Source organism: Pseudophryne corroboree, chromosome 1, assembly GCF_028390025.1.
Source record: "Pseudophryne corroboree isolate aPseCor3 chromosome 1, aPseCor3.hap2, whole genome shotgun sequence".
Taxonomy (NCBI): Eukaryota; Metazoa; Chordata; class Amphibia; order Anura; family Myobatrachidae; genus Pseudophryne; species Pseudophryne corroboree.
Genome location: NC_086444.1, coordinates 865,917,612 through 865,937,820, shown reverse-complemented (window position 1 = coordinate 865,937,820; position 20,209 = coordinate 865,917,612). Strand labels below are relative to the sequence as shown.

The following is a 20,209-nucleotide window of genomic DNA, read 5'->3' as shown; positions in this document are numbered from 1 at the left end:
GGTACTATGAAACACAGCCTACAAAGATGTCCCACTAGGAAGCAGAGGACCAGGCTAAGGCAGGGTATAATGAGTCAGTGATACAAAATCAAAATTCAAGGACACTAGGGAAAATAATGGTCGAGAATATATGTCACACATCATATAGGTATACATAGACAAAGGATAATAGCAAAAAGAAAGATGACAATTCCTAAGGCGATGGAGACAAAACCCACCTGGACCCTTGTCTAGCATAAACTTCAGTTGGTTTGTGGTGAACTTCAGGAATGAAATGGAACTGGGTTTCTTTATAAATAATTACTTATAAAAAAAATAAGATTTAAACCTACCGGTAAATCTTTTTCTCCTAGTCCGTAGAGGATGCTGGGGACTCCGTAAGGACCATGGGGAATAGACTGGCTCCGCAGGAGACATGGGCACTAAAAAGAACTTTAGATATGGGTGTGCACTGGCTCCTCCCTCTATGCCCCTCCTCCAGACCTCAGTTAGAGAAACTGTGCCCAGAGGAGACGGACAGTACGAGGAAAGGATTTATGTTAATCTAAGGGCAAGATTCATACCAGCCCACACCATCCACACCGTATAACATGGATATACGAACCAGTCAACAGTATGAAACAAAACAGCATCAGCCCGAGACTGACCAAAACTGTAACATAACCCTTATGTAAGCAGAAACTATATACAAGTCTTGCAGAATTCAGTCCGCGCTGGGACGGGCGCCCAGCATCCTCTACGGACTAGGAGAAAAAGGTTTACCGGTAGGTTTAAAATCTTATTTTCTCTTACGTCCTAGAGGATGCTGGGGACTCCGTAAGGACCATGGGGATTATACCAAAGATCCAAAACGGGCGGGAGAGTGCGGATGACTCTGCAGCACCGATTGAGCAAACATGAGGTCCTCATCAGCCAGGGTATCAAACTTGTAGAACTTTGCAAAGGTGTTTGAACCCAACCAAGTCGCCGCTCGGCAAAGCTGTAATGCCGAGACACCTCGGGCAGCCGCCCAAGAAGAGCCCACCTTCCTAGTGGAATGGGCCTTTACAGAATTTGGTAACAGCAATTCAGCCGTAGAATGAGCCTGCTGAATCGTGCTACAGATCCAGCGGGCAATAGTCTGCTTAGAAGCAGGAGCGCCAACCTTGTTGGCTGCATACAGGACAAACAGTGCCTCTGTTTTCCTAACCCGAGCCGTTCTGGCCACATAAATTTTCAATGCCCTGACCACATCAAGGGACTCGGAATCCTCCAAGTCCCGCGTAGCCACAGGCACCACAATAGGTTGGTTCATATGAAAAGATAAAACCACCTTGGGCAAAAATTGAGGACGAGTCCGCAACTCCGCTCTATCCACATGGAAAACCAGATATGGGCTTTTGTGAGATAAAGCTGCTAATTCCGACACTCGCCTTGCCGATGCCAAGGCCAACAACATGACCACTTTCCAAGTGAGATACTTTAATTCCACCATTTTAAGAGGCTCAAACCAGTGAGACTTAAGGAAGCGCAACACCACGTTAAGGTCCCAGGGTGCCACTGGAGGTACAAAAGGAGGCTGGATATGCAGCACTCCCTTCACAAAGGTCTGTACTTCCGGAAGAGAAGCCAATTCCTTCTGAAAGACAATGGATAGGGACGAAATCTGAACCTTAATGGAGCCTTATTTTAGGCCCAAATTCACTCCAGTCTGTAGGAAGTGAAGGAAATGGCCCAGATGGAATTCTTCCGGAGCAGCATTCCTGGACTCACACCAAGATACATACTTCCGCCATATACGGTGATAATGTTTTGCTGTCACGTCCTTCCTAGCCTTTATCAGAGTAGGAATGACCTCATCCGGAATGCCCTTTTCCGCTAGGATCCGGCGTTCAACCGCAGCTGCGGTAAGTCTTGGAACAGACAGGGCCCCTGTTGTAACAGGTCCTCTCTGAGAGGAAGAGGCCACGGATCTTATGTGAGCATTTCCTGCAGATCCGGATACCAGGCCCTTCGAGGCCAATCTGGAACAATGAGAATTGTCTGTACTCCTCTACGTCTTATGATTTTCAATATCTTGGAGATGAGAGGAAGAGGAGGAAACACATAGACCGACTGGAACACCCACGGTGTCACCAGGGCGTCCACTGCTCCCGCCTGAGGGTCCCTTTACCTGGCGCAATACCTCGGTAGTTTTTTGTTGAGGCGTGACGCCATCATGTCTGCTGAGGCAGTCCCCACTGACTTGCAATCTCTGCGAAGACTTCCTGATGAAGTCCCCACTCTCCTGGATGTAGTTCGTGTCTGCTGAGGAAGTCTGCTTCCCAGTTGTCCACTACCGGAATGAAGACTGCTGTCAGAGCGCTTACATGATTTTCCGCCCAGCGAAGAATCCTGGTGGCTTCTGCCATTGCCACTCTGCTCTTTGTTCCGCCTTGGCGGTTTACATGAGCCACTGCGGTGACGTTGTCTGACTGAATGAGAATTGGTAGGCCGCGAAGCAAAGTCTCCGCTTGACGAAGGCCGTTGTATATGGCCCTTAATTCCAGTACGTTGATGTCCAGTACTCCTGTCTTGACCAGAGACCTTGGAAGTTTCTTCCCTGTGTGACTGCTCCCCAACCTCGGAGGCTCGCATCCGTGGTTATCAGAACCCAGTCCTGAATGCCGAACCTGCGACCCTCTAGAAGGTGAGCACTCTGCAGCCACCACAGGAGAGATACCCTGGCCCTGGGGGACAGGCTGATCATCTGATGAATCTGTAGATGTGACCCGGACCACTTGTCCAGAAGGTCCCACTGAAAAGTCCTCGCATGGAACCTGCCGAATGGTATGGCCTCGTAAGACGCCACCATCTTTCCCAGAACTCGAGTGCAGTGATGTACCGACACCCTTTTTGGCTTCAAAGGTCCCTGACCAAATTCATGAGTTCTTGGGCCTTTTATGGTCTGTATCCAGAATCATGCCTAAGAAAGGCAAACAGGTCGTCGGAACCAACTGTGACTTCGGGATATTGACAATCCAGCCGTGCTGCTGCAACACCTTCAGGGAAAGTGATACGCTGTTCAGCAACTGCTCTCTTGATCTCGCTTTTATTAGGAGATTGTCCAAGTACAGGATAATTGTGACACCCTGCTTCCGCAGGAGCACCATCATTTCCGCCATTACCTTGGTGAAAATCCTTGGGGCCGTGGAAAGCCCAAACGGCAACGTATGAAATTGGTATTGACAATCCTGTACAGCAAATCTCAGGAACGCCTGATGAGGCGGATAAATGGGGACATGAAGGTATGCATCCTTTATGTTCAGGGACACCATATAATCCCCCCCCTTCCAGGCTGGCCATGACCGCTCTGAGCGATTCCATCTTGAACTTGAACCTTTTTAAGTATAGGTTTAAGGATTTTAAATTTAAAATGGGTCTGACCGAACCGTCCGGTTTCGGGACCACAAACAGGGTTGAGTAATACCCCATCCCCTGCTGAAGCAGGGGAACTTTGACCACCACTTGTTAAAGACACAATTTTTGAATTGCATTTAAAACTATCTCCCTCTCTGGCGAAGAAGCCGGTAGGGCCGATTTGAAAAACCGGCGTGGTGGCACCTCTTCGAATTCCAGCTTGTAACCCTGGGAAACAATTTCTATTGCCTAGGGATCCACTTGTGAGTGAACCCAGACGTGGCTGAAAAGTCGAAGACGTGCCCCCACTGGGGCAGACTCCCTCAGCGGAGCCCCAGCGTCATGCGGTGGATTTTGTAGAGGCCGGGGAGGACTTCTGCTCCTGGGAACTAGCTGTAGTTGGCAGCATTTCCCCCCTGCCCTTACCTGTGGCAAGAAAGGAAGATCACCGTACTCTCTTGGGTTTATGTGACCGAAAGGACTGCATCTGATAATGTGGCGTTTTCTTAGGCTGTTAGGAAACATAAGGCAAAAAAGTTGATTTACCTGCCGTAGCTGTGGAAACCAGGTCCGTGAGACCTTCCTCAAACAATTCCTTACCCTTGTAAGGCAAAACCTCCATATGCCTCTTTGAGTTGGCATCACCCGTCCATTGTCGGGTCCATAGGGCTCGTCTAGCAGAAATCGCCACAGCGTTGGCTCTGGAACCCAGTAGGCCAACGTCTCTCTGAGCATCTCTCATATATAGGGCAGCATCTTTAATATGACCCAGGGTCAATAAAATGGTTTGCTTATCCAGCGTATCTATATCAGCAGATAAGGTATCTGTCCACGCTGCTACAGCGCTACAAACCCAAGCCGACGCTATCGCCGGTCTGAGTAATGTACCAGTATGTGTGTAAATTGACTTCAAGGTAGTCTCCTGCCTGCGATCAGCAGGATCCTTGAGGGTTGTGGTATCTTGAGATGGCAGCGCTACCTTTTTGGATAAGCGTGTCAACGCTTTGTCCACCCTTGGGGAGGATTCCCACCATATCCTGTCCTTAGCCGGGAAAGGATACGCCATAAGAATTATTTTGTGAATCTGGAGTTTCTTGTCCGGAGATTCCCAAGCCTTTTCAAAAAACTCGTTCAGCTCATGAGAAGGGGGAAAGGTTACCTCAGGTTTCTTTTCCTTATACATGCGCACCCTCATGTCAGGGACAGAGGGGTCCTCTGTGATATGCAACACCTCTTTTATTGCAATAATCATATAATGAATACTTTTAGCCAATTTTGGCTGCAACTTCGCATCATCACAGTCGACAGTGGAGTCAGAATCCGTGTCAGTATCCGTGTCTACAACCTGGGATAGTGGGCGCTTTTGATACCCAGAAGGCCCCTGCGACATAGTAAAAGGCCGGTCTAGACTGCCTGTACATTCCCTGGACTCTGCTTTGTCCAACCTCTTGTGTAATAAATTCACATTTGCATTTAAAACATTCCACATATCCACCCAGTCAGGTGTCGGCGTTGCCGACGGAGACACCACACTCATTTGCTCCACCTCCTCCCTAGAAGAGCCTTCCGCTTCAGACATGCCGACACACGCGTACCGACACCCCCCACACACAGGGAATCTCTAATCTGGAGACAGTTCCCCCACAAGGCCCTTAGGAGAGACAGAGAGAGAGTATGCCAGCACACACCCAGCGCTAATAACTTTGGAAACCAAAATTTCTCAGATAGCGCTTTATATATATATATATATATATATATATATCTCTATCTTGATTGCGCCAAATTATGTGCCCCCCCCCCTTCTTTAAACCCCTCTGTCACCGTGTTCAGCAGGGGAGAGTCCGGGGAGCCAGCTTCTCAGCGTGTGCTGAGGAGAAAAATGGCGCTGGTGAGTGCTGAGGATCAAGCTCCGCCCCCTCAGCGACGGGCTTCGGTCCCACTCGAATGCATTAAAAAACTGGCGGGGGATACCCATATACAGCCCATAGAGCCAATATTTCTAGTTTTACCAGTCTCAGAGGTGTAAATTGCTGCCCAGGGCGCCCCCCCTGCACCCTTACAGTGCCTGCCGTGTGTGTTTTGTGTGGGAGCAGTGGCGCGCAGCGTTACCTCAGTGAAGATCTGAAGTCTTCTGCCGCCTCTGAAGTCTTCTATCTTCTTATACTCACCCGGCTTCTAACATCCGGCTCTGTGAGGAGGACGGTGGCGCGGCTCCGGGACGAACAGCTAGGAGAGACCTGCGTTCCGACTCCATCTGGAGCTAATGGTGTCCAGTAGCCTAAGAAGCAGAGCCTAGCATTTAAGTAGGTCTGCTTCTCTCTTCTCAGTCCCACGATGCAGGGAGCCTGTTGCCAGCAGGCTCCCTGAAATGAAAAAACCTAACAAAAATTCTTTCTTTCAGGAAACTCAGGAGAGCTCCCTGTAATGCACCCAGTCTCCTCTGGGCACAGTATCAAACTGAGGTCTGGAGGAGGGGCATAGAGGGAGGAGCCAGTGCACACCCATATCTAAAGTTCTTTTTAGTGCCCATGTCTCCTGCGGAGCCCGTCTATTCCCCATGGTCCTTACGGAGTCCCCAGCATCCTCTAGGACGTAAGAGAAAAACCTTTCAATAGTGTTGTATTTTTGAATATTCGTGTTTTTCAAGACACATTCAACCTTAAATGTAGTGGGCAAAGCAAAAAATAAATAAAAAAATAAAACAAGTACTGTAGCTTTTGGTCAAACCATGTTGCAATGCAAGAGGTGCAAATATTTTTTTTTTCATGCAGGGTAAATACTGTCTGCTTTTGCATGTAGTCAGAAATGTTAGATGGCTTTATTTTTACACTGCAATTTAGATTTGAGTATGAACATGACCCACTCAAATATAAATCTCTCTGCATGTTACATATGCCCCACCTGCAGTGCAGCATGGTTTTGTCATGTTGCACAGTTACAGTACTTGCTTGTTTTGCTTTACTCCCAACTCTAATTCAGACCGGATTAAGGCTGGTGGGGGCCATGGGGCAATGAACTTGTGTGGGGCCCCACTAGTATTGGTGATGGCCCGCAAGACTCACTCTACACTTAGGACATCCTCGGCGGCCGAATAGCCGGAGGGGACTCATTCTTCAGAATGTGCTGACTGACTGACTTCACATAGCACTGTGTGGGGGCTTAGGGATGACCGCACCTGTCACCCCTCCCTTAATCTAACCCTGTTTATTAGGTTAAAGTGACAGTTATTTATCAGATTTTTTCCATTAATAAACTACACTCACCTTTATTATCCTTATCAATTTCCAAAAGTAAAAGATGGCAAAGGTCACTGATAACTTTTGATTCTTCGTTAGGGTATAAATGGTAAAGCAGGATATGAAGAGATTCCTTAGTCAATTCGCTTGTGGTTAAAGTTTGATAGAGTCCTGTCAAGAATCAGAAGCCATTCAAAACATTATTTAATAATGTATGCGGCATCTATGTAAATTCATACAACATACTAATTATTGGGTGTGGAAATAAAAATGACAATTTAAGAAAACATCTATTATACAGTAGATGCATACTTACTACTTTTATGGTCTCCTCACTGAAAGAAGCCCAGAGAGGAGACACTGTAGGAGACTTTGGGGAGGGGGGGGGGGGGGGGGAGCTGTCATGTTGGTTAACCCCACTCCAATTGCGGCAAAATGCCAAGATTGTCGGGTCCACGACGGGGGCTAAATGACATGAATTTGCATCATTTAGCCCTCCCCCTCTATATAGAGCCGCAAATCCCAGGTATACTCAGTAGGAAGTGGGCAGGATGCGAAAGATTCTGACAATCTTTGGTAGCTGCAGAGGGCAACCCGAAAAATTGGGAGACACCTACAACTTGCGGGAGAGTAGACAAGTATGTAAATGTACAACCACTGGTATTTGCATATGACCCACCAACTGATCTAACGATTGGCAAGGTTTATGCACAAACGATCTTATACATACACACTTACCAATCCGTAGCCCAACATACCTGGCCACAGGCACTGATAAAAACATAATTGTTGGCAGTACTGCAGCTGGCATATTAATGCATCAATGGCGTTTCTATAATGGGTGCAATGTGTGCGGTGCACACGGGCACCTGTGTCCAGGGGGGCCCACACCGCACCCATTTTAATACTTACCTTTCCAGGGTCCAGCGGCGGAAAACACTGCCAAAATGGCTGCAGCGCATGTGCGGTTGCCAAAATTGGTCTCCGGATCATGCGGGTGCCATATTTCCAGAGACCTGCACAATGCTGGAGTCTACAGCGTTGTACAGAGGAGGGGGCCCCCTCTTCTGTTGAAATGCCCCTGGTATGCAGGTACAGTTGTATATAGTTGTATGTGCCGATATATCCAGGGTCGCTGAGACATTAGATGGGTCCTGAGGCAGGGGGTGTGGCCAATCATGGGGTTGTGACTAGAGATGTGCACTTGAAATTTTTCGGGTTTTGTGTTTTGGTTTTGGGTTCGGTTCCGCGGCCGTGTTTTGGGTTCGACCGCGTTTTGGCAAAACCTCACCGAATTTTTTTTGTCGGATTCTGGTGTGTTTTGGATTCGGGTGTTTTTTTTCAAAAAACACTAAAAAACAGCTTAAATCATAGAATTTGGGGGTCATTTTGATCCCAAAGTATTATTAACCTCAAAAACCATAATTTCCACTCATTTTCAGTCTATTCTGAATACCTCACACCTCACAATATTATTTTTAGTCCTAAAATTTGCACCGAGGTCGCTGGATGACTAAACTAAGCGACCCTAGTGGCCGACACAAACACCGGGCCCATCTAGGAGTGGCACTGCAGTGTCACGCAGGATGGCCCTTCCAAAAAACACTCCCCAAACAGCACATGACGCAAAGAAAAAAAGAGGCGCAATGAGGTAGCTGTGTGAGTAAGATAAGCGACCCTAGTGGCCGACACAAACACCTGGCCCATCTAGGAGTGGCACTGCAGTGTCACGCAGGATGGCCCTTCCAAAAAACACTCCCCAAACAGCACATGACGCAAAGAAAAAAAGAGGCGCAATGAGGTAGCTGTGTGAGTAAGATAAGCGACCCTAGTGGCCGACACAAACACCTGGCCCATCTAGGAGTGGCACTGCAGTGTCACGCAGGATGGCCCTTCCAAAAAACACTCCCCAAACAGCACATGACGCAAAGAAAAAAAGAGGCGCAATGAGGTAGCTGTGTGAGTAAGATAAGCGACCCTAGTGGCCGACACAAACACCTGGCCCATCTAGGGGTGGCACTGCAGTGTCACGCAGGATGGCCCTTCCAAAAAACACTCCCCAAACAGCACATGACGCAAAGAAAAAAAGAGGCGCAATGAGGTAGCTGTGTGAGTAAGATAAGCGACCCTAGTGGCCGACACAAACACCTGGCCCATCTAGGAGTGGCACTGCAGTGTCACGCAGGATGGCCCTTCCAAAAAACACTCCCCAAACAGCATATGACGCAAAGAAAAAAAGAGGCGCAATGAGGTAGCTGTGTGAGTAAGATAAGCGACCCTAGTGGCCGACACAAACACCTGGCCCATCTAGGAGTGGCACTGCAGTGTCACGCAGGATGGCCCTTCCAAAAAACACTCCCCAAACAGCACATGACGCAAAGAAGAAAAAAAGAAAAAAGAGGTGCAAGATGGAATTGTCCTTGGGCCCTCCCACCCACCCTTATGTTGTATAAACAGGACATGCACACTTTAACCAACCCATCATTTCAGTGACAGGGTCTGCCACACGACTGTGACTGAAATGACGGGTTGGTTTGGACCCCCACCAAAAAAGAAGCAATTAATCTCTCCTTGCACAAACTGGCTCTACAGAGGCAAGATGTCCACCTCATCATCATCCTCCGATATATCACCGTGTACATCCCCCTCCTCACAGATTATCAATTCGTCCCCACTGGAATCCACCATCTCAGCTCCCTGTGTACTTTGTGGAGGCAATTGCTGCTGGTCAATGTCTCCGCGGAGGAATTGATTATAATTCATTTTAATGAACATCATCTTCTCCATATTTTCTGGAAGTAACCTCGTACGCCGATTGCTGACAAGGTGAGCGGCGGCACTAAACACTCTTTCGGAGTACACACTTGTGGGAGGGCAACTTAGGTAGAATAAAGCCAGTTTGTGCAAGGGCCTCCAAATTGCCTCTTTTTCCTGCCAGTATAAGTACGGACTGTGTGACGTGCCTACTTGGATGCGGTCACTCATATAATCCTCCACCATTCTTTCAATGGGGAGAGAATCATATGCAGTGACAGTAGACGACATGTCCGTAATCGTTGTCAGGTCCTTCAGTCCGGACCAGATGTCAGCATCAGCAGTCGCTCTAGACTGCCCTGCATCACCGCCAGCGGGTGGGCTCGGAATTCTGAGCCTTTTCCTCGCACCCCCAGTTGCGGGAGAATGTGAAGGAGGAGATGTTGACAGGTCGTGTTCCGCTTGACTTGACAATTTTCTCACCAGCAGGTCTTTGAACCCCAGCAGACTTGTGTCTGCCGGAAAGAGAGATCCAAGGTAGGTTTTAAATCTAGGATCGAGCACGGTGGCCAAAATGTAGTGCTCTGATTTCAACAGATTGACCACCCGTGAATCCTTGTTAAGCGAATTAAGGGCTCCATCCACAAGTCCCACATGCCTAGCGGAATCGCTCCGTGTTAGCTCCTCCTTCAATGTCTCCAGCTTCTTCTGCAAAAGCCTGATGAGGGGAATGACCTGACTCAGGCTGGCAGTGTCTGAACTGACTTCACGTGTGACAAGTTCAAAGGGCAGCAGAACCTTGCACAACGTTGAAATCATTCTCCACTGCGCTTGAGACAGGTGCATTCCACCTCCTATATCGTGCTGAATTGTATAGGCTTGAATGGCCTTTTGCTGCTCCTCCAACCTCTGAAGCATATATAGGGTTGAATTCCACCTCGTTACCACTTCTTGCTTCAGATGATGGCAGGGCAGGTTCAGGCGTTTTTGGTGTTGCTCCAGTCTTCTGTACGTGGTGCCTGTACGCCGAAAGTGTCCCGCAATTCTTCTGGCCACCGACAGCATCTCTTGCACGCCCCTGTCGTTTTTTAAAAAATTCTGCACCACCAAATTCAAGGTATGTGCAAAACATGGGACGTGCTGGAATTTGCCCATATTTAATGCACACACAATATTGCTGGCGTTGTCCGATGCCACAAATCCACAGGAGAGTCCAATTGGGGTAAGCCATTCCGCGATGATCTTCCTCAGTTGCCGTAAGAGGTTTTCAGCTGTGTGCGTATTCTGGAAACCGGTGATACAAAGCGTAGCCTGCCTAGGAAAGAGTTGGCGTTTGCGAGATGCTGCTACTGGTACCGCCGCTGCTGTTCTTGCGGCGGGAGTCCATACATCTACCCAGTAGGCTGTCACAGTCATATAGTCCTGACCCTGCCCTGCTCCACTTGTCCACATGTCCGTGGTTAAGTGGACATTGGGTACAACTGCATTTTTTAGGACACTGGTGAGTCTTTTTCTGACGTCCGTGTACATTCTCGGTATCGCCTGCCTAGAGAAGTGGAACCTAGATGGTATTTGGTAACGGGGGCACACTACCTCAAGAAATTGTCTAGTTCCCTGTGAACTAACGGCGGATACCGGACGCACGTCTAACACCAACATAGTTGTCAAGGCCTCAGTTATCCGCTTTGCAACAGGATGACTGCTGTGATATTTCATCTTCCTCGCAAAGGACTGTTGGACAGTCAATTGCTTACTGGAAGTAGTACAAGTGGGCTTACGACTTCCCCTCTGGGATGATCATCGACTCCCAGCAGCAACAACAGCAGCGCCAGCAGCAGTAGGCGTTACACGCAAGGATGCATCGGAGGAATCCCAGGCAGGAGAGGAATTGTCAGAATTGCCAGTGACATGGCCTGCAGGACTATTGGCATTCCTGGGGAAGGAGGAAATTGACACTGAGGGAGTTGGTGGGGTGGTTTGCGTGAGCTTGGTTTCAAGAGGAAGGGATTTACTGGTCAGTGGACTGCTTCCGCTGTCGCCCAAAGTTTTTGAACTTGTCACTGACTTATTATGAATGCGCTGCAGGTGACGTATAAGGGAGGATGTTCCGAGGTGGTTAACGTCCTTACCCCTACTTATTACAGCTTGACAAAGGCAACACACGGCTTGACACCTGTTGTCCGCATTTGTGTTGAAATACTTCCACACCGAAGAGCTGATTTTTTTGGTATTTTCACCAGGCATGTCAACGGCCATATTCCTCCCACGGACAACAGGTGTCTCCCCGGGTGCCTGACTTAAACAAACCACCTCACCATCAGAATCCTCCTTGTCAATTTCCTCCCCAGCGCCAGCAACACCCATATCCTCCTCATCCTGGTGTACTTCAACACTGACATCTTCAATCTGACTATCAGGAACTGGACTACGGGTGCTCCTTCCAGCACTTGCAGGGGGCGTGCAAATGGTGGAAGGCGCATGCTCTTCACGTCCAGTGTTGGGAAGGTCAGGCATCGCAACCGACACAATTGGACTCTCCTTGTGGATTTGGGATTTCGAAGAACGCACAGTTCTTTGCGGTGCTTTTGCCAGCTTGAGTCTTTTCATTTTTCTAGCGAGAGGCTGAGTGCTTCCATCCTCATGTGAAGCTGAACCACTAGCCATGAACATAGGCCAGGGCCTCAGCCGTTCCTTGCCACTCCGTGTGGTAAATGGCATATTGGCAAGTTTACGCTTCTCCTCCGACAATTTTATTTTAGATTTTGGAGTCCTTTTTTTACTGATATTTGGTGTTTTGGATTTTACATGCTCTGTACTATGACATTGGGCATCGGCCTTGGCAGACGACGTTGCTGGCATTTCATCGTCTCGGCCATGACTAGTGGCAGCAGCTTCAGCACGAGGTGGAAGTGGATCTTGATCTTTCCCTAATTTTGGAACCTCAACATTTTTGTTCTCCATATTTTAATAGGCACAACTAAAAGGCACCTCAGGTAAACAATGGAGATGGATGGATACTAGTATACTTATGGATGGACGAGCGACTGCCGACACAGAGGTAGCTACAGCCGTGGACTACCGTACTGTGTCTGCTGCTAATATAGACTGGATGATAATGAGATGAAATTAATATATAATATCACTAGTACTGCAGCCGGACAGGTATATATATTTATTATGTAATGACTGATGACGGACCTGCTGGACACTGTCAGCTCAGCAGCACCGCAAACTGCTACAGTAAGCTACTATAGTAGTATGTATCAAGAAGAAAGAAAGAAAAAAAAAACCACGGGTAGGTGGTATACAATTATGGATGGACGAGCGACTGCCGACACAGAGGTAGCTACAGCCGTGGACTACCGTACTGTGTCTGCTGCTAATATAGACTGGATGATGAGATGAAATTAATATATATATATATATATATATATAATATCACTAGTACTGCAGCCGGGCAGGTATATATATTTATTATGTAATGACTGATGACGGACCTGCTGGACACTGTCAGCTCAGCAGCACCGCAGACTGCTACAGTAAGCTACTATAGTAGTATGTATCAAGAAGAAAGAAAGAAAAAAAAAAACCACGGGTAGGTGGTATACAATTATATATATATTATATACAATTATATATATATATATATATATATATATTAAACTGGTGGTGATTAATTAAACTGGTGGTCAGGTCACACTATCAGCAACTTGCAAGTAGTACTCCTAAGCAGACAATCACAATATATACTGGTGGTCAGTGTGGTCACAATGGCAGTGTGGCACTCTGGCAGCAAAAGTGTGCACTGTACGTTAAAATATGTACTCCTGCTCTCAGACTCTAACTGCTCCCCACTGTCAGTGTCTCCCCCACAAGTCAGATATACAGTCACACTATCACTTCAGCAAGTAGTAGTACTCCTCCTAATGCTCCCCAAAATTACTAAAGTAAATACTGTGTCTCTCTCTACTCTAGTCTCACTCTCTTCTCTATAAACGGAGAGGACGCCAGCCACGTCCTCTCCCTATGAATCTCAATGCACGTGTGAAAATGGCGGCGACGCGCGGCTCCTTATATAGAATCCGAGCCTCGCGAGAATCCGACAGCGGGATGATGACGTTCGGGCGCGCTCGGGTTAACCGAGCAAGGCGGGAAGATCCGAGTCGCTCGGTCCCGTGTAAAAAAAACTGAAGTTCGGGCGGGTTCGGATTCCGAGGAACCAAACCCGCTCATCTCTAGTTGTGACCAGGTCACACTTGTGATATTGTAACTGTTAAGAATGTGCATGGAGAAATGGGGGAAATGCTCCACCTCTCTGACTGACACAGGCCCCGTTGGGCCCCACAGACAAGCCATCCCACCCCTTTCTTGATGCCGATATATATATATCTGCAAGATACTATATATCAGCATCTGCCAAGCTGCACAGCTAATGTGATATGTCTGTGCATGATATTGTTCACAAACATAGCTGTACACATGAGCCGCTGGTCCAGCTGACATATTGTTGTTTAAAAAAGGACTGTCAGTACTGATAATACATACTGATAATACATTCCTCGAAAATCATTTATCCATATAATGTAATTTGCCTTCTGGTGAATGCAGTGCAGGGTAATGACACTACTCTCTACTTATTCTACTTGATCTCTCTGCTGCTTTTGACACTGTGGACCATCCTCTCCTACTGCAAATCCTTCACTCCATTGGTCTGCATGACACTGCCCTCTCTTGGCTGTCCTCCTACCTTTCTGACCATTCATTCTCTGTCTCCTCTCATGACTCCACCTTCCCCTCACTTCCACTAACTGTAGGGGTACCCCAAGGATCTGTCCTTTGTCCTCTTCTCTTCTCTCTCTATACGTCCTCACTAGGTAAGCTCATTAGTTCTTTTGGTTTCCAATATCATCTCTATGCTGATGACACCCAAATCTATCTTTCCTCTCCAGACCTCTCCCCTGCTCTCCTCACTCGTATCTCAAACTGTCTCTCTGCTACCTCTTCCTGGATGTCCCAGCGCTTTCTTTAAACTTAACATGTCTAAGACCGAGCTGATCATCTTCCCTCCCTCCCGCATAACCTCACCTCCTACAATCTCATTATCTATTGATGGCACTACTATCTCCTCTAGCCCCCAAGTGTGCTGTCTTGGAGTAATCCTTGACTCCTTCCTCTCCTTCAAACCACACATTCAGCACCTCTCACAAACCTGCCGTTTTCATCTTAAAAATATTTCCAGGATCAGACCCTTTCTGACCCAGGATGCTACTAAGTCTCTTATCCACTCACTGGTCATCTCAAGACTGGATTACTGTAATCTCCTCCTGACTGGCATTCCTGACAAATACCTCTCTCCACTCCAATCTATCCTCAATGCTGCTGCCAGGCTCATCTTCCTCACCAAACGCACTACGTCCACCTCTCCTCTCTTACTAGACCTTCACTGGCTCCCCTTCCCTTTCAGAATCCATTTCAAGCTTCTCACACTCACTTACAAAGCCCTCACCCACTCCTCTCCCATCTACATCTCTGACCTTATCTCCCTTTACACTCCCACCCGTCCTCTTCGCTCTGCTAATGCACGCCGACTCTCCTGCCTACGGATTACTTCCTCCCACTCCTACCTCCAAGATTTTTCATGTGCTGCACCACTTCCCTGGAATTCCCTACCTCTCCCCCTCAGACTCTCCACCTCTCTACAAAACTTCAAACGGGCTCTCAAGACCCACTTCTTCACCAAACCCAGCCAAATCTCATCCTAAACCTCTGTTCTACGCTCTCTATGTACCCCATCTGTGTCACCCCTGTCTGTCTACCCCTCCCCTTTAGAATGTAAGCTCTCACGAGCAGGGCCCTCTTCCCTCATGTGCTTATCCTTTCTTACTTTAATAATCTTCAACTGCACCAAATCCATCAGTCTTCTGCCACCTGATACTTATTCCAATGTCATCTGCTGATGTAACTATGTTCATTTAACCTGTACTTGTCCTATACTGTCATCAACTGTAAGTTGCTGTTTTCCTGTTTGATTATTTGTTTATGTACTCTGTAATTGGGTGCTGCGGAACCCTTGTGGCACCATATAAATAAAGGATAATAATAATAATGTACCATAGTGTAAATTCTCCCATGGACAGAAAAGCTAATGCTTCTGCCGTCACCTCATCACGTGTTCATTAACTATCAGGACTCTTTGAACATCAGAGTTATCCAAACAGATGCTCCATGTCCAGGCTTCTATTGATACGTGTCACAACTGAGGGCCTGAGCTGACGGGAGGCAGCCTCAGTTGTAGGGGCTGAGATGTACCGGAACCTGGGAGGTTGTATCAGACCCCTGGACATGTAAGTAACATGAATAATAACTGCCCGAAGGCGTGACCACGACAACTTGGATAAAAGTCAATGATGTTTATTATGACAACTCCGCAACACAGCAGCAGTAAAAGAAAACGTAAAAGTCAGCAAAGAATAAATACAGTTCCTGGGTACTACAGGATGGCAGGAGCCACAGGGCACTGGTAGTGTGAGATAGTTCTTATAATCTTCTAGATGGAAAGTCCTTACCAGGCCCGACTGTAGCAATGGAGATAACCCAGGATTGTACCAGCTGGTGTTCCAGGAAAAGCTGGGTTGCTGAAGATAAAACGGCTGCTGTGGATACTGGCTGGAACCAGACTGTTGTTAGCACGGAGTGGATACTGGCTGGAACCAGTTAAATAATAAATGAACTTGGGAGCGATGAAATATGAACTGAAATGTAGAACTTGAGAGCGGAGAAATAATAATACCGGTGGAGAGTGGTAAAGTGTAGAAAGGACACCGGCCCTTTAAGAGAAGCTGTACTCTGCTGGAAGCTGAGCTGGAAGCAGGTAATGTTGTAGCTGGAAACAGATGAATCCACAATGGATTGGAGAGTCAGGCTACACCGCAGGTGGAATGCTGGTGCGAGTCTCTATGGTGGAAGTCTTGAGACAGGAGCTGGAACCTGGAAGACAATCACAGGAGAGAGACAAACAGGAACTAGGTTTGACAACCAAAGCACTGACGCCTTCCTTGCTCAGGCACAGTGTATTTATACCTGCAGCAAGGAAGGGATTGGCTAGGCAATTATGCAGATTATCAATACTGAGAACAGATTGGTGGAAATGATCAGCTGACAGAATCCAAGATGGCTGCGCCCATGCAGACACTTGGAGGGAAGTTTGGTTTGTAATCCATGTGGTAATGAAAACAGTAATGGCGGCGCCGGCCACCGGAGACAGGAGGCGCCAGGCTGACAGATGCACATCCAACCACGCGGACACAGCGGAGGCCGCGGCTGACGTAATCGCCACTCAGACACTCTGCATGCAGAAGTTCAGGGACGGCGGCGGAGGCCGCGGGAGACGCCATGCCAGGTGTAATATGGCGTTTACTGTGACAGCGTCCCAGAGTGACAGGAGAGGATACAGGAATGTACACATCAGGATAACAGACGGGATCCGGTCCTGGAGCGCTGAGCCAGCCTTAGGAGGCATCTGATGGGTAAGAAATGGCGTCCAGATACCCGGATCGTGACAATACGGTATAAAGAGAGACTGTAAAAACGCCCGTGTCTCTAGATCCAAGGTAATCCATTATCCCAGAGCTTCACCATTGCATTTTAAATATGATTTGGGATTTAGCCAAAAAGGTTTTTAAAACCAATCTAAATTTTATATAGTATTCTTACCAAAAAAATAACATAAGATATGCATCTTTGTAATGACTCATATGACACAGTTGATTTGTATCCAAGGGAACGCTGTAATGAAGAATATGCTCTGGAAAATCATGCAACATTTTAGGGCATATCCAATTAACTGCGGGGTAACTGTCAGCTAATTACCGTGTGGTGAAAAGATATTGAATTATATAGCTTTTCCCCGCAATGAAATTAAAGGGGTAACGTAAGTGAGCTCATTGATTCCGCATAAACTGCAAAATCAGTGGGTTAATCTCCACAAAAGCAGCGCGGTAAAGGACACCCTCAGGGATTAACGCACGAATAATCCTCACTAATTGAAGCGGGCTGGCGCAGTAATTGAATATTCTCCTTAATGTCATACTGTCCTATAGTAGTACACAACTCGTGTATAAGTTTGTGTCTAGATATGTGTAGTTTCAGGTACACATACAGATGTAGCCACCTTTATCTTGACTTGCTGAGGCGTTTGTCCCGATCAAGCATACGCAGCGTACCGGGGCGTAGGGAGGCGCGCCTAGTCACAGAGAGGCGTACCTAATCGCACGGAGAGCGTTTGGCGTTACCTTTACATGTAATACCTGTGATCATCCACCAGATGTCACTTTTTACAATCACCACTGCGCATACGTGTGGTCTCCTGTAAAATACAATACTGAAATATATAATAAGGACTACTTTACTAAGGCGTCTCATTACGCTGCATACAGTAAATACTCATTACGCTGCATTATTTAATACAGTAAATACTCATTACGCTGCATTATTTAATACAGTATATACAGTACAGATGCAAATAGTACAGCATACAGTATATGATTCATCTACAGTACTTTATGAATATGTGAGCGTCCAAGTCCCGCAGACAAAACAACATAAAACCAGTAGTGTACACTGTCGCAAATGGACGTGTTAGAAGTTCACTATTGCCTCTTGAGATTAGGAATTTTGTACAGTATGTTAGCGTCCTAATACCTGTTAGGGTCTCCTGCCCTGTGCTGCCACGTCGTCATGGCAACCGGGAGACAAGTGCTAGTGGAGTAACCTGAGCGCAGCTGATACTCCGGTTCGGGTCTTTTGCTGTGCAGTGGTTATAGGCTCTGTGCACGGCAGGGGATCCGGTGCTGGTTTTTGTGCTCACAGTCTGTGAGGTCTGAGTGGGGCGTGGACAGCACCTGCTTTATAAGGCCTCTTTTCAGGGTAAGCAGATGCTGCTGAATCTCTGTTGGTTAGTCAGTTCATGAAAGTTAGCCAGTACTGTGTAGCTTTGTATTTGTTTGTTGCTTACTGCAAATAGGCCTGGGGATTTGGTATTACACTCTGCCAATCCAGACCTAGCAGTAAGACTGGAGTCAGTCGTTTAGCTTGCTGGGGTTCTGTTATTACTCTGTGAACTTAGCAAGTTTGCGGCTGTATTCTAACACTTGCCTGTCTAATCCTGTCTCACTGTGCTAGGTGTCAGGGGTCAGTTTAGTGGCAGTAAGCTTAAACCTGTGCACTGCAAGTGAGAATCAGGATTGTGGAGGCTCTCCTTGTGTCTATCATTCCATCTCTGACCAAGGAGTTTACTGCCACACCCGTTGGTAACCCTTTAGGGTTTTGCTGTTGCCCTTAGCAACAGCATTTCGGGTTCTCTACGTATTAAAACACAACATCTTGCTTTTTACATCTGAGCAGTTCTAATACAAGGGAGATACCCAGTTCCTTAGCCTCTGGGCTTCTCTGTTCACTGTGTGTGTATTTTGTTACCCTATCACCTTCTGTGTACGTTATGTCATATTCCCCAGTTTGTCTGTGAGTCCATTTGTTTTGCATAACAGTTCAAACACCAGTACATTCCTGCAGACACTGGAGTGCATAACAGTTCTGACACTAGTACTTTCCTGCAGGCACTGGTGTGCATAACATATTCAGCAGCCCAATACTCCTGTTGAAATTTTGTGGGAATATGGAGCATACCCCTCAAAATACGTTGCAACAGGTGGTCGATCAGGTGCAGGTCCTGACTCGACAATTTAATGATTTGTCCATTAAAATGCACACCTCCCAGGCTGCTGGCGGAGCTCCCGCAGCAGCAGCACCTGCAGGGGTTAAGGAGCCGAAAGTAAATCTCCCGGATCGTTTTTCTGGAGATCGCTCGCAGTTCTTTTGTTTCAAGGAGAGCTGCAAGCTATACTTCCGGCTTAGGCCTCAGTCTTTTGGGTCAGAGATTCAGCGGGTAGGCATAGTGATTTCCTTGCTACAAGGAGACCCACAGGTCTGGGCATATGGGTTGCAGCCTGACTGTCCGTCGCTTAAAAGTGTTGATGCTTTTTTTACGGCACTGGGCATGTTGTATGATGACCCTGACAAGACGGCCTCAGCCGAGGCTCAGATTTCGATCCTTAAGCAAGGGCGAAGGCCAGTTGAGGTTTACTGTACGGAGTTTCGGAGGTTGGCCCATGATACCCAGTGGAATGACCCAGCCCTGAGACACCAGTACCGAAGAGGTCTTTCTAACCAGATAAAGGACCAACTGGTACAATATCCCTTGCCTGATAGCTTGGATCAGCTCATGCAGTTATCCATCCGGGTGGATAGACGGCTGAGAGAGCGTAGGCTTGAAAGGGAGACTGAGATTTCCTTCCTTCCCAAGGGAACCTCAGACTCTGAGGAATTTTCTGAGGAGCCTATGCAGATTGGGGCTACCCGCCTCTCCTCGCGTGAGAAGACGCGGAGGAGACAGCAGAGGTTGTGTTTGTACTGTGGGAATAAAGGTCATGTGGTAGTATCATGCCCAGAAAAGCCGGAAAACTTCAGGGCCTGAGGGTGATGGGAAATATCCTGTCAGGCCAGAAGTCAGAATTTCCCAAGAAGACTTTTATCATTCCGGTGACCTTGAAGATCCTCGGTCAAACTGTCAAGACTGAGGCCTTTGTGGACAGTGGGGCCGACGGGGTTTTTATGGACCGCCAATTCGCCCTAAAACACTCTGTTCCCTTAGTACCCTTGGCATCGGAAATTGAGATTTGTGGGTTAAACGGGGAACCATTATCCCAAGGTAAAATTACCTCTTGCACTAGCCAGATTTCTTTGTTTATTGGAGCCACACACTCGGAAAAATTGTCCTTTTATGT

The 20,209-nt window shown here is 47.4% G+C and overlaps 1 protein-coding gene across 1 annotated transcript in view; it reads right to left on the bottom strand.

Moving 5' to 3' along the window:
• The window catches only part of LOC134957703 (uncharacterized), a 685,812-nt gene that overhangs the window by 25,768 nt on the left and 639,835 nt on the right, over positions 1-20,209 (bottom strand). Inside the window, exon 5 of the mRNA XM_063939838.1 lies at positions 6,642-6,785. Coding sequence (XP_063795908.1) covers positions 6,642-6,785 — 144 coding nt within the window. The remainder of the gene's footprint in view (positions 1-6,641; positions 6,786-20,209) is intronic.